The 15,368-nt window shown below is 46.0% G+C and overlaps 1 protein-coding gene across 15 annotated transcripts in view; it reads right to left on the minus strand.

Annotated features, from left to right (window-relative positions):
• LOC133353345 (pumilio homolog 2-like) overlaps nucleotides 1-13,410 on the minus strand; it is a 38,340-nt gene extending 24,930 nt beyond the window's left edge. For 8 of the 15 annotated variants that reach the window (XM_061569513.1, XM_061569502.1, XM_061569514.1 and 5 more), the window contains exons 1-3: nucleotides 13,263-13,410; nucleotides 12,668-13,026; nucleotides 9,892-9,921 (exon numbers count right to left, since the gene is read on the minus strand). In XM_061569513.1, the coding sequence (XP_061425497.1) occupies nucleotides 9,892-9,921; nucleotides 12,668-13,012 (375 nt within the window). In that variant the 5' untranslated portion in view covers nucleotides 13,013-13,026; nucleotides 13,263-13,410. The remainder of the gene's footprint in view (nucleotides 1-9,891; nucleotides 9,922-12,667; nucleotides 13,027-13,262) is intronic. The other 7 variants (XM_061569515.1, XM_061569510.1, XM_061569509.1 and 4 more) reach the window with 3 other exon arrangements.
• Nucleotides 13,411-15,368: the final 1,958 nt, after the last annotated feature.

Genomic DNA, 15,368 nt, shown 5'->3' on the forward strand with positions numbered 1-15,368 from the left:
AGTTATACAAATTCTATTACAAGGATATCATAGTACATTGCAGGTTAATGAAGTAAAAAAAATGAAGACACAATAAACCCCAATACGAGCCAGTAAAAACGGGACAATATATATTTTCTTTTGTAATCTAACCTCACCCCCAAATTATAACAATCCATTGAACCACTGGGAGTGTGGTTGTTACGTGTATACTAGTTTCAGCGGTGGGCAGACGCTTAAGAGACCAATAAGTAATGAGCTGCGACAGGGTCTAGTAATGCGTAGCAACCCCACTCGTGAATTGAACATCTCAGGGGTACACGAGCTACGCATGTTGAAAACGTCTTTCGCATCGTACGTAGCCAAGCGTGCTAATTGGAGGTGCGCCCGGCAGGCGCACACACCACGGGCGCACGTCCTGTTAGCAAGGCCTCAGCTGTTGCTGCGGTGGGGAAGGAGGGGCCAGAGGCGGGTCAAGTCCCAACACGTCCTGGCCAAAGTGCCTGCCTGCCAATCGGAGGCAAGAACACTCGCACCGCCGAAGTCGAGGGTGCAACGCGACACCCGTGCAGCTGTGGTTTTCTTTACGTCACATGCCCCCCGCCGCCCGTCCCGTTGTCAGTGTAGGACAACACATTTAGAGGCGATGGCTAATTTTTGGAACTTGTCCCTACCGGAGGATTGACTAAGCAAAGTGGAAAACGAAGTACACACCACCCCCCCCCCCCCCCCCCGTTGAGCACTGTGCTGTTAAAAGTGTCTGAAGAAAAGTTAAAATGTTTCCACGTTTAACTGGAATCAAGCAAGGAGGGGAGCCCCCAGCTGGTGAAAGTAGATTAAGGCTGACACTGCTGACTTGAGTGTACCAATGTGACAGCTGACATTTATTTTACTTGCACTTGGCACCACAAAAGGCTGCATAACTTTGGCAATGCAACGCTACAAGCACTAAACAATATTCGGAGTCGGTGCATTTGCAACCACAAAGTGGATTCGTTATAAAATATCGTAGGATGCGGATGGAAAGGCGTCACCGAGTTCTTCATAAAAATAAAATATCAACCTTAGTCACAAGTTGAGCCATGAAAAAGTGGAGAAACAAATCCATTCAAAGCAGTTCAAAACAAACTTCTTAATTTGGTGTTTTAACTTGCACACGTGACATATGAGCATGTTGTTAGAGGACAGAAGATGTGCTTTAAACATGATACATGCAGAATCGATATTTGTCTAAACCTAGTGGCAATGTATAAACAAATACAAGAAACAACAGACTCCTGCACACACGAACCAACCAAACTAATGACATTTTTCGCAATAAAATGTACACGAATTTTAAACAATCGATTCTCGGGTGTACGAATTGATGCATGTTATTCATACGCACGAATCTAAATAATCGATGAATATTTGTTTACCGCTTAACCACGTGGACCTTTGAGGTTCGAGACTACCTGACCATGAGCAAAACATTGGAGAGCAGAAAAGAATGTTGGTTCAATTGTGACACTTGAAAGAAAAACACAGCATTGACACTGTAAAAACACAACGCCCTTAACCCGCCCCAGACACAATGCTCAACAAAGCCTATCCCTTAAAAAGTGAAAGATGATAACCAAACCAGCTTGCACACATTCATAGCAATGGAAGACAATGTTTTAAGCGGAAGGTAAACACAGAACACAACAGGCTAGCAGTTAAGAGAAACTCAAAACTGAAGGAGATTTTTTCGAGGCATGCAACGAAACTACATTGATTTAAAATTGTGATGATTATTGATCATTTTAAATACATTATATACACTACTAAAGTTACAATTAGGCTAATTGTACAAAAAAACTATCCTAATGAGACGGGGGTGCATTGATACATGCCGAGCAGTTCCCCTGTAGACATTGAACGGTTTAAAAAATAAAAAAGTGGCGTTTCATGATTCATTTACTCCGTATACGGCAACCAATAAGTGTACGAGCCCAAAGCGAAATTCAGAAAATGCTGTTGAATATCATATCACAACGGAGCCCACACTGGAAGTTACAGGGTAACTCCTGCCATTTGAAATGACGCAACCAACGCCTGTGGGTCAAAGGCGAACACAGCTTTAAATATTAATTCAAACATGATTATTCACTGGAATATTTCCCCCCGCACTTTGGCTCCCCCAGATAAATGAGTATCCCCATTGAGAGTGCAGACAGTGCATTCCCTCTGCCACAGCACAGGCAACGTATGTAATATTCGACAAGGGGGGAAAAAACCTCTCCCAAGAAGCAAATTCGTTTTTAATGCGTATAAGATGGACGCAAGTACCGAATCTACAACACGATATGTAAATTTTGTTTTATCGGGGGGGAAAACCCCAGCCAGGTCCTGCATTAGAATATTTAAGCAAAACCAATTTAAGTACTTTGCATGCAGGAAGAAAACCGGAGTGGGTTCCCAGAGAAAACCCATGTGATGGGGATAACGCACAAAAGATTCCACGTATGTACGTAGAACTTCTCCCGCACCGTGCGCGTTGCCAACCATCACAAGGCGAGCTCGCGAATCCACTTGCCGTTTCCGCTATCTCCCGGTCAGCCCCGCGGCCCAGCATTTCAGGGAGTCTCTCAAATTCTCTGCGCAATCCATGAACCCTTGCCTCTATAAAGCGCTGGATTCATAGCCGTGCACGTCACACCATTACAGGCCATGAGAAAGCAAACAGCGCTGTTCGCGTCCCCCCCCCCCCCCCGCAGCTCATGCGTCAGGTCGGGGCGGCGGCGACCTGCCGTTTTGCCGCACCGAAAATTCCGCGACAGGGCTCGTGTAAGTCTGGGGGTTAAACAAAACAGGATGTTGGCGAGATGTTTGGAGTGGAAATGTGAATTAAATAAACAGTGGCTGTCAGGAGAGGGGCTGTGGTGGTGGGAGGGGGCCTGGATGTAAAGGGGGCAGGGAGGCACGGTGGCAGACGTCCAACCGGCATGGCCCCCCACCCCACCAAAAATGTGTGCTGCTGCTCAATCAAGCGTGCAACTGTGCCAGCCCTTCAGCGCCACCACTGCGCACAATGGTAGCGGCGGCGCGGGTGCTAGTGTGGGACAGCTGGGCACAGTTCAAAAGGACATTTATTATTTAATAAAATTACATCGGTGTTGTTTTTTATTTGTCAAACCAGATAAAAATCCTACGAATACTTACTGTTAGCCTCAAAAAGGATACATTTGCAAATATTTAGCACATTCTTTTCGTCTGTGAAAGCACACTTTGTAAAAACACCTCCACAAAGTAAACTCTACAATACAATGGATGCTCATAAATATAAGGACGGGCGAAACTGAAATGTTGATAGAAACGCAAGTTTTAAACTTTAGAGAGAGGGGGGGCTAAAAAAACCACCCGACGGAAAGAGCACGTTCTTCCCTTTCATGTCCGCAAAAAAAACCTGTAGCGCCAGATTTTCACTTTGATTCATGACGGCTCAGTTTTAATAAACAAAAAGCGTAAAGGTTGCACCGAGCTGGGGCAGGCCTTCAAATTGGTTTGGGCTTTGCCACGGATGGGTACAGTGGGAAAGGCATGTCAACAGCGGACAATACGGCCCATGTAATATGAGTTGCAAAAAAAAAGCAAGTTGTCTCAGAAATGCTTTCTGCATCACCAGTTGGATAAAAAATTTTTTTATATCCCAACTCAAAACTGAATGGCTTTAAGAACACGACCGTTGTGACGCGCACAACGGTCGTTGTGTTGACCTCGGAGATAAAATGCAACAAGGGGAACAGTTACACCATTGGAACCTCCTTTGCCAGTAGCAAAATATGATAATTGGTTTTTTACCCTTTTATCTGGCAACAAAACTGACACTTATTTATTGTGTTACAAAGCACCACCTGTATGTGAGACATCTAACGTGGCCTATTGTCTTCAGCGAAAATAATAAGTACGATAAATACATTGGATTAACATTGTGTTTGGGAGTTATAAAATTGTCGTGGGCGAGCAAGTCGGGTTTTAAGCTCATTGTCCAAATTACCCACAATTCCCGTGGATGAGCAGCCAGTTGGAATACGACACGTAGACATTCATTGCCTACAAGAATTCGCTATCGTCAACCATGATAAATCCACAGCTGGATGAAGGCCTCAGTCGTCACCATCTCCCACTGTACTGTGATGTAGCAATCCATCTAGCATCTGCACACGAGCTGATAATCATCGCTCCATCTATTCTATTTTTTTACCCACTGAGGTATGCAACTCTTTTTTTGGTGCAAGAGTCATCCTCCTTTGAGTCATGGTCACGATTCAACACAAGAATGGTTTCGTTTTTAGCTTTGCAAAGTAGCAGCATACAGTGGGTGGAGAGGTCACGTGAACCCGTTACAAACAACACGTAAAGGAATAAAAAAACACATCGATCCGACGCATGCATCTTGAACTTCAAAATGATGTTCCTCAATGAACAGATGAATAATTAGCCACCCAAATAACAGTTTTAATTGAAAACCTTACACCTATAAAAGGAACTGCCAACAATTCAATTGCACTGAATTCCAAAGCATCTCTCAGGAATTGTCATTTGGAGGGCTAATTTTACTCGAATGTGATACATTTCCCTAAAGATGCATGTCTGAGAATGATCATATTGCATAAACCTATTTGAGGCACTTGAGTTAATCGCACATAAAATTCAGAAAATGCATAAGACTAATGGATAAAACTACACCATATTAAACATTGCATTTTGGTTGATTTGGCTCTGCAGTAGCAGTTGGAAACCAATAGTATACAATAAAATTGATTACAGCAATATCGGTGCCAACAGACAGAATAAAACACATTGGGTTTTACACTTTCACTGAAAAGAAACAATAAACTATGATCGTTTAACAATGACAGGATTTCCATTGCGCTTAAAATGGGTTCTGCAACAGAGTTTTCCGAAGCACTGAATAATTATCAAGTGACTACTGGCATCGTGTGCTATTTATATATTTACTTTGCAATAACATTCTTATTATAACGGTCTGTAAATGGAATGTCTGGTAGAAATGGCATGTCAGTTGACATTCACTAGGTTTTGAATGCATTTATTATACAAAATATAAAAGACTTGCACGTTGCGAAATAGGATGTTTCCTTTCATAGTGTACATTTGTATACATCCTAATTCAAATAAAAAAGTAAAACTAGAAACCCAATCAATGTATTATCTCAATCATCTTTAAGTGAAGGTGGAGTGAAGCATTACTTCTCATGCAATAAACATGCCAAGACAATGGCTGTAGAGACCATTGTTGTTGTCTCTAATGTTTAATGTTTTGGAAGCTCTGGCCCAGAGTCACAATACCCTCACCACACCTCAACTTCAAATGAGGAAGTAAACACAAGATTGGCTAACATTGCAGTCCGTGTTCGCACCATGGCAGATGCGGCAATGCTTTGCACACTAAACACGGTATGGTTTCTTTGCCAGGCAGATGTGCAAATCCAACAGTGTGGTGAGAAAAAGACTAATTAAAGTGTATTTCAATTAGCAACAGTAAAAGGGGCCTTTGCTAGCTGTTTGATTGCTCAGTGTTAGAACAGTTTAAAATTGCTGCTTTTAGCAGCGCCCAACCAAAAGCAGTGTTTAAGCACCGAAGGGGGTACACACCCTCCCCCCCCCACCCCTCTCCCCTCCTCCCCCCACTTTAGTGTACGAATTATTTACCAGCTGTGCAGCACGCTATTCTTGTAATTACAGTACATGTGGGGAACACCACGGTAGGGAGTTATCTACTTCGCCTGGTATAAAGGTCGTGTGTTCCATCCCGGCCTTGACGCCTGTATATTTGGAGTTTGCGTGTTCTCCCCGAGGCCTTGTGGATTTTTCTCCGGACCCCCCCGTTTTTCCCCTCCACCTTTAAAATCAAGATGCGTTCAGAGTATTTGGCTGCTATAAATTTCCACATACGCCACTTCTCGTTGAGCTATCAGTTGTGACCAGGTCGTTTCTGAAAAAGAACTACATAGCTCAGTGGGCCTTAACTGGTCAAATGTAAATATTAGTTTACATTGATAGCAGTACACATTTATTTGTGGCCCTTAAAGCCAATAGAAATCAGTAGTACATTTACATTGATTGATACACCGACGATACATGTCACCAGCCAATGAAAGCTCCTGGATGAAGGCCTTCCCAAGACATCCCCTTTCCCAGTCTTGTAGTGGCACGAGCACAAGCTGAAACTGTATGCTAATGATCCTCCGAGCTAAATGTAGCAAGACATTAGAGATAATATAAACAAGTACAAAGATTGATTATTAAATCGCATTATCACGCTGAAACGTGACGAACCATGAAATCGCTTTGGTGGAGGCAAATCATAACATTCTGAATTCCATACCCAACACTCCTGAGTGACTATAGCAGAAAATAACGTCCAATTTCTTCAGCCCCATTCCCAAATATGGAGTTATTAATGAGCCCCATTATATTTCGAAGGTTATCATAAAAAAAAGTCACGACTGTAATATGACAATTTAAAAGACACGTGCATTACAATTGGCTGTAGAATATAAGGCGTGTGCAGAAAATCACGATGACCCATTCAGGATATTTTTTTCAGTTTTTTTGTTGCATTTTCACTCAATGGTGCAAATGAACGTTTTGAAATGTAAGAGGGTGCTGCTCACGCTGAACAGACATTGTATTCATTAGTTTTGGAACATTTTGTAGGCTTGAAAACGATAACTTTCTTCGGCTACACAATTAAGCCGCACCTTGCATAAACATATTTTCACGTCACAACACGTGATGGTGAACACAGCATTCAAGGGCAATCAATGTTGCCTCTACTTATGAAAACATTTGTACGTCTGAGCACAAATTGACGATTACACAATTGTGCCGGAGCCCTCGTCGCAACGAGTGCGAATTCGTGTCCCAACAACACAGAAGTGCTTCCAACCGGGCCGAGTGTTTGTGCACGTATCTAAGGCAACTGCACATTAAGACCTGCGGACAGACGAGAGCACGAGCGGGCAATTTCTTTTTTTTAAAGCTTCACCTCGCTCTACTGTACCACGCAAACAGCACCCAGGAAACATCGCTTACTTGGGCACCTTATGCCCGCTGTGCCTTAAACAGATGTGCACACCAGCGAGTGGCGGGGTGGTGCCAACACAAGGGAAATCACATCCATCAAGCCGAGCGATAGATGATGTGTTGCAGCGCACTACGCTACCTGGTCCGCAGTTTTGCTGTGAACCATGTTCTTGCTCTTTATGTTGCAATTGTGCTTTTGGCATCAAGTCACGAGACAAAATTAATTTCCATTCAGACCACTCGCAACAAGCACCGACTGTACTGCTTCTGCGTCAGAGGCAAGCCTCTTATCCACAGGCACTAAGGGACACACTTTTATATTGTGTTCATTGCATTTCCATAAAACTATATTTATTTAAATTATCAGGGCCAGAATTAGCTTAATAAAGTAAATACAATTGTTTTTTATTTAGCATCCATGGTGACCGAGCTGAGACGATCAACTCGCTACGTTTCAGAATGGGGTTTAATCGCAGGGTTGCTGAAATTCAGATTTGAACCCAGGGCTTCATAGGTGCTGCCTCGATTTTCTGATACCGTTTTAGCATCCAAGAGCATCAGGTCACCCCAGAACAACGTCATTTCTCAAATAACACGGTCATCAAAACTTAAATGCGGCAGTAGAGTTGATGATGCACTGGTGGGTTCTTGTCTCTGCAAGTACTGCCCCCAGGCACAACACTGGCCAACTTTTTCCAATCAGCCAATCACTCTGAACGCACCCAACCTCATCAGATCTAAAGGTAAACAGACTTGAGCCTTATTGTGACTTTGATGGGAAACTGTCAGGGGACTAGCAATTGCTCTAAGCGTCAGCTGAGAGGTGGCCAGGAGATGGTATGAAAACAATGGTTTTCTTGCATACATCTGTGCCGATCTCCTGGTATGATGATTTATTCCTAAATGCCAACCAGTTGACCAAACATCCCAAGACAGAAAGGTCTGAAAAAATACTTGTGACTCAATTCCATTTCAGTAAATGAATAGGAGGCATTCATACATTATTTAGTCTTAAGTTCAAATAGATGGCACAATACCCCTATCCTTAGATCCCCGAGCATATAAACCCACCTCAACAGCGCCCCAGCTTACACTCATGACGTTGGGAGGAAAAACTGCCATAAATGCACATGCAATAATCAGTAACCAAGTCTGTTATTACAACGGCGCGGATACTTGGAATTTTTCCGCGTAGCCCTACTCTAAACAAGCCCTGGCCGCCGTTGGTATGGACTCGAGAGGCAAACGCCACCTCTGGCATGCGCTGTGACCACCGGTGTCGCCCCGCTTTCAAGACGGAGCAACGGGGCTCACGTGCCGAGCGTCTCTCGCTCCCGTCATGGCACAGACACGCGGCGGCACGCATGTCCATTCGCAGCTGCCAACAATTTTTTTCCTTCCCCTTTCCTCTTGTAAGCACTTTAAACGTGGCCATGGGTAGCACAGGACGCTTTAATGGAAAAATCGCATGGCGGTAATGATGCACGGGGAAAATTGGTGATGTAAACTTGCCTCTAGTGGCTCATGCCTGCGATGGGATTGGAGAGGATAGTGGCGAGCCGAGTGGGCCGTACTCCACATTTTTACTTTTGTAACTTTGTATTTGGAAATGGTTTATTGCCCATGCTAAAAAAAGTTCTTCACAGCACACCCTTCAAAGTACGGTAAAACGCATTTACTTTGTGACAAAACAAACTAAAATTAGCAATTTTAGACTCGTCTCCTCACTGGAGGGGACTTACAGAAGAACCGAAATTCTCGTGACATTTGTAAACTAAAAGATCTACAAGTGATACGTCCGCATTCACGAGCAACCAGCCAGGCAACCTCTTGGGGCACAAACCAACCTTTGCAACATTGAAGGGTACGGACAGCAATTACCACGTTTTTTTTGTTGTCAAGCAATTCCCTTGGCCCTGAAAAACTTGAAGACATCTCCACTGCCCCCCACCAAAGCAATGACGACCCATGAAATGGGCACCACTATCCAACAGGCGGCTCACCACCCCGCCACAACTGCCAAAGCAGCCATGCAAACAAAATGTGTGCACGTGTCGACCATAGGTTACACAGCGAATGGGGGGGGGGGGGAACTTTTGAAAAAGCAGTCATAATGCCTCCACTTACCCTGTTATGTAACATGCCGACTTCCCACTGGCACAAATATTTAATTCATTCCAGTTGCAAAGAATTGTGAGTTTAGAAATCCTCGGGATTAAATTTTAAATTGTTATTTTGGGTTAGCTTTATTCACACCGTTTGAGCCGTGACAACCGTGTGGTGCCAGCACACAAGTGGCAATTTTAATTAGTAATAACCGACATAACACATGTGTACTTCGCCTTTGGAGCACAACGCAAATAATAGGATATCGCTAACAAGCAGCAAGCATTACATTAGGCAGTGACTAACCGTGACACAACTTTACAATAAAACTCGTCTAAAGGACTAAATAAAACTTTTGCCAGTGAGCACACTGACACTCGCAGATGCAGAGACAACCACGACAACAGACAACCAATGTTTACATTACTTTCAACTGACAATGACATCAGACATGTTAACATAACAACAGTGTATGTGACATTGCATAAAACACCGCAAGTAACCGATTTAATTTCTCGTGTTGTGCTGTTTAACATTAGAGGCTGTGGGAAGATACCCAACCACCCAGGACTATGCAAATGGCCACCGATTTAACAACGTACAATTACTTGCTAACCGCAAATGACATCACCCATCACAGCCGAAAAAACGATCGTCGTTAAATGCGGCCGTCACCGCGAAAACGCAAGTCAATAAGGGTTTGAAATAGGACAAGTTACAAGAATGACTTACCACTGGCAAGCACGACACTGGAAAAGCGCACTGTATGAAAAACAAAACAAAAACAATTACTTTGCAGAAGCGACTCGCTGCACACGATGCGCTTCAACACAAGGGGGGTCACAATACACACACACACGCTCCAAGCAATCGAGGATTTTCAACAATGAACGCGCAACAATGGATCACAACTGACACACGCAAGCGCGCGCACGCGCGTATCCTTACCAGCCGCACAGAGCCCGTCGCTTCATAAAAAAAAGACATGAGACCTTTACACAACCATTCATTATCGCCTCACTGCATAACAGTAATACGTGCTTTTTTTTCCTCCTCAAAGTTGAAACACACACAACAAAGGACAGAAACTTGAGAATGTTCAGCTTTCGCATGGGGCAAGGGGAGGGGGTGGTTTAGGACAGCAGGAGGGCACACAGGGGGGAGGGGGTTTGCCATCTTCAGGGCAAGGGGGTGGTTTTCTTTGTCTCCGTTAAACTTTTAAAGCACCCGAGGCCCTTCCCACGAAGGCCGCCGCCACACTTATCTGCGGCCCCATTACTCCGCCGGCCGGGGCATAGGGGGGTGGGGGCTGGCACACGGCCTTTGAGCCCTGGCCTCTTTTGCGCTGCTCTGGTTTGGAAAAAGGCTGTCGGCAGACAGAGCGCGCACCCCGAGAGAAGGAGCTACCAACGGGTGACCTCAATAAAGGATCAAGGTCCCCGAGGGACTGATAGCGGGTTCTCCTCATTCGCCTCGGCTTCCAAAGCAGAATGTGCCGACAACTTGGTCAAATTTATGAAGTGAACTGAGCTAGCTGAGGTGGAGGGGGGGTCAGGGTCTTGTGACCCCCCCCCGTCTAAAACATGAATAAAAAACGAATATCTCGTATTTTTCCAAGCTAAAGAGGAAAACACAAGGGATAGACGTTTGTGTAAATGTGGTCAATGGTCATGTGTTGCTCAAACTGCAGTACTCATACTTTACCACAGCGCAGGTTTTTTTTTACACTGTTACTGATCAACAGATGGACAACAATGCGATTCGCATGTTAATAAAGGTGGGGGGGGGGGGATGCAGAGAGCAGAGCCAAAGGACTGGGCCGTGGGAACCAGAATTAGAGAAAGCCTACAAAAATCAATACGGGGCAGCCCACTCGTGCTGGCGAGTAAAACAAAAATGTAAGGGCCACCTCTTAATGCAGTCACAACAAAGGCATGGGAGAATACAGGAAAGGGGGCCGAGGGGGGTGGAGTGGGGAGGAGGAGGGGAGAGACGGTCGCTGACTTGTTGTTTGCAAAGCGAGAGGCCGAACCAGGCGCGTTGCAATTTCGATCTCACAATTCCCCCAAATGACGCACTCGAAACCCAACGAAACGTTGTCCGTGTCGTAGGGCGAACTTTCCACAGAGGCTCCCTCCCCCTCCCCTTCTCTCCTCACCTGTGGCCCGTCCCAATGTCTAAACGCGAAACGTAACGGCCACTACTGCTCTGAGCAATCACAAGAAAGGCACGGGGGAAAAATAAAAGAGGTAGGGGGTGGGGGAGATCGTGAAAGCCTACTTTGCTTGTAGGACAATAGCAATGGCTGCCCTTCACTGCACAGTCATTTGAAAGGCTCAACAGGACAACTGTGGCATCAGCCAACTTAGCAATGAGCGAAACTACGCCGGCAACCCTCTAAACCCAGCACTGTCATCTCAAACTGCTGACACATAACCCAAACACTATTATTTTTAAGTCACAAAACAACTCGGACATTCGTCAATGACGCTGCCTTAAAAGGAAACATGATAGGGCCTATAGTCCTTTAGAGGCCAGTGGGTGACATTTGAAAATTGCGCTCTACACCATGAGAACTGATGAGAGTTAAATGCATCGTTTCTGATTACAAGATGTTTTAATTGGCATGTGAACGGTTACCGATTGGTAGCTATTGAGTAACCGATAACCCTACTCAATGATCATCAAGTCGCAGACAAACCCAAAGGCAACGCTGACCTGTGGAATGCGTCGGGACCTAAAACAAACTTAAAGGCCTTACCATCTTCTTCTTGCACGCTACAACAAAGACACGTGGTTCAAGAGGGGGAAGGGGAGTGGAAATAGGTTGCGGCTATATAATGAACAGGGAAATGTCAAAACTTGTCTCGCTCACAACAGTATAATAGTAGACGCTCATCTGTATACAGCCCTGAGTCAGTGGTGCAAATTCCACATTCCTATGGCGGGGGCGAGTCATTTCCTATCACGCTGTTGAAGCAAGCCAACAAAACGTCACCGACTGCCAATACTGCAATGTAAACTCGAAGGCGCAGACAATCATGCCTTTATCCAAAAGCACCAAATGGCAAAGTCACATCGCATAAAACATTCTCCATTAACCACGGTGCACACCAGCCAGACACACACACACGACGACTCTATGGGCCACCAACCCACTACTCACATCTCCAAAACACACCATTTTCGCCACACCACGCCAACAGGCCACACTTTCATCACCCTCCAACCACACCTTAAACACACAATCCTCGCCCCCCCGTTTGCTACTCGATAAATCATACAACACGCTACTCGAACCAGACACCAACCACCTCACATCCACCATCTCCCTCCGCAAAACAACCACAATCCACCACCACCCCCCAGCCACCACAACCCCCTTCACAAACCCCTCCTCCAACCCAACCCCACCAATCTCGCACCCCCCTCCCCTCTGCAACCACCAAAAAGTCACCAACCAACCACTCACAAAATCCACCCAAACATCGCCATCATCTCTCCTCACCCCGTCCATCACCTGCTCAGCCCCGTCGCCTGTGGGCCATCGGTGCTTCCCCGCGTAGTTCGTCGCTCCCCTCAGCTGCTCGCCGTGCTGCCTCTGGAAGAAGTAGCCCACGGCCGCGTCGTCTTGGGAGCGCCCGGCGAAGGCTGCCGCTTGAGCCTGTGCCTGGGCTTGCACCGCAGCCGCAGCAGCAGCAGCAGCCGCGGCCGCCGCTTGCGCCTGCACGGGGGCCGGGCTGGGAGGCCGGCCGGCCACGGCGCCCTGAGCGGCCACTATCACCGGCCCCACCGCCGCCTGACTCTCTTGCCAGGTCGTCTCGTTCATCGCCAGCACGCACGGGATACTCATTTCCCGCCGGGCGCCTGCAACGGCGTCGACGAACGACAAGCGAGAAAGGATTAGGACGACGGGCGAAGGAGAATGGAGGGCGGCCGTTCGCCCTCCCGCGCCCGCCGTTTCATTTTTTTCCCTCCCCCCCCCCCCCCTCACAGTAATATTTTACAACAACACTTCGTGACCGCGCATCGACGAAATGGTGGCGCGGCGAGCATCGCCGGTGTCTCGTCGACGTGCATCGACCGTCGGTGCGGGCACTCACGGCTTGTGAAGCCCGCGATGCCGGCGGATGGCGGGGGGCGGCCGCGCCGACAAGTCGCTTAGGGCCGCCGCACCCTCATCCCTGCTCCCAACATGGCGAGCGACATCTCTCCCGCGCACGGCATGACGGGAGCGCCCGCTCCTTCCGGCCAGCCCCTCCCCCCACTTTTCTTGGCCCTCCCTCGATTCCCCCGGAAACCCCGCCCCTCCCCCACTTGTTTCCATCCCCCTACACCAGCCCCGCCCCTCCCCCACTTTCGATTCGTAAATCCATAATAGAGGTCTTTTTTGGAGGGTTAGATCGTGTAAATATAAATGTGTCGTTAAACCCGCCACCACCCGACACAACCAATTAGTGAGGTTTGAAAATTGTTTTTTTACCCTTCTATCTGGCAACAAAACTGACACCTTTTTTACAAGGCATCATGTTTGCAATAACCACAATACAACCAGTCAAAATGCAAACAAAAACATAACTCTGATGATGATAATGATATGCACTGTCCTTGAAGTTGATTGGTCCACACCCGAGACAGCTTTCCTTAGAGCCTAATCTCACATGGGTTGGACCAGATGACGCCAAAAGGCGCACTTTTATCATATTTTTTACTGGCAAATGAGGTTCCAATAGTGAGGTTTGTCACGTAAACAGAACGTGCCCAATTCGTCACTAGTACAGAAACACCTGTATCATGGATGATATTGGTCGCGAAAGCCTACGTGTTAAACCGATTCGTAAATAACCGCTCTGCTGATGAATGAAAAGTGAATGTCGAAACCGGTGCAGAATGAAACAGATTATTTGGTGATGCTCCTCCGTTGGCACTAGCGCACAAGCACACATAACAGAGGCTCAACACGTTACTTGTGTAATAGCTCTGCCTTAAAGTCATATTGTACGGTACAGCACGGAGAATCAAAATATGTTTTATATTGTAAGAATCCGATGAGATATAAACCTCTTTTTGACAGATGTCCAAAGGGGACACGTCAGAACACTACAACAACAAATAATACAAACACAATACGAGTAGAATTTATAAGAAAGCTAAGCAAATCACTAACAAAATTAAACTGAACAAGTTTTTGTTCAACTTGGCAGGTAAAGCTCATTGAGCTATTAGCTTCTTTTTCAGTAGCGACCTGACCCCAAATTATAACTCAACGAAGTGGCTTATCACGTGGCAATTTATAGCCGCCAAATTATCTAAATACTAAACTTGATTTGAAGCTTTCGTGACTGCAGAAATTACTCTTTAGAGCAGAGGAGGGGAACATCCGGTCCGCGGGCCGTACAAGGCCCGCGAAATCATTTGGTGTGGCCCTGCCAAGGCAACCGCAGGCGTGACTCGAAATTCAATAAATCTAGAAGCAAACCTGGAAAAACAGTTACGAGTAGCAACATCATCAATACCAGCTAACATCACACGCCTCACAAAAGAGAAGCAGTTCCAGCCCATCACAGGGGTGAGTTAATTAAATGTTTGACCAAATATAACAGGCAAATTTTTAAGTTGATCATTTTGTATGGCCCGCGAATGGTGTTATAAATATCCAAATGGCCCTTGGCAGAAAAAAGGTTCCCCACCACTGCTTTCGAGTATCTAATTACTCTACACTCATAGACAGGCCCGAGAGGTAAACAGTGGCTGTTGATGGAATTGTTTCTTTACCTAAATTTAAGACAACGCATATCCAAATCATAGCGGTTAATACGCACTGAGAGCTGTTTTTTATTGGACGCACAAAAACAATTCAACCTGCTCTTGCTAGCCCCTCTATCTCACCATTCTTCTCCTGGTCCGCCTTCAAAGCTTGTACCAAGTACTGTAGACGTACTTTCAAGTGTGTCTTTGTTGATTTTGTTTCTTCCCTCCAAACAAATATCTACATTTATTTTTGCGAACCTATTATCCCTGCGGTGGTGGCTAGGCACTCCTTGCAATCTCGCGGACGTTGATGAGGTGCCATACCCTTTGCTCGCCAGGAACAGGCGATACAGCAAACAAATGTGCACTCCAAATGTGTACGCCTTTTGGTGTCATCTGGTCCAACACCAATGGAGACTAGGCTCTAAGAAAAGCTGTCTCGGGTGTGGACCAATCAA

The sequence above is a fragment of the Lethenteron reissneri genome, chromosome 43, assembly GCF_015708825.2.
Source record: "Lethenteron reissneri isolate LAM-NWPU_2019-01 chromosome 43, ASM1570882v1, whole genome shotgun sequence".
In the NCBI taxonomy this organism is placed as follows: Eukaryota; Metazoa; Chordata; class Hyperoartia; order Petromyzontiformes; family Petromyzontidae; genus Lethenteron; species Lethenteron reissneri.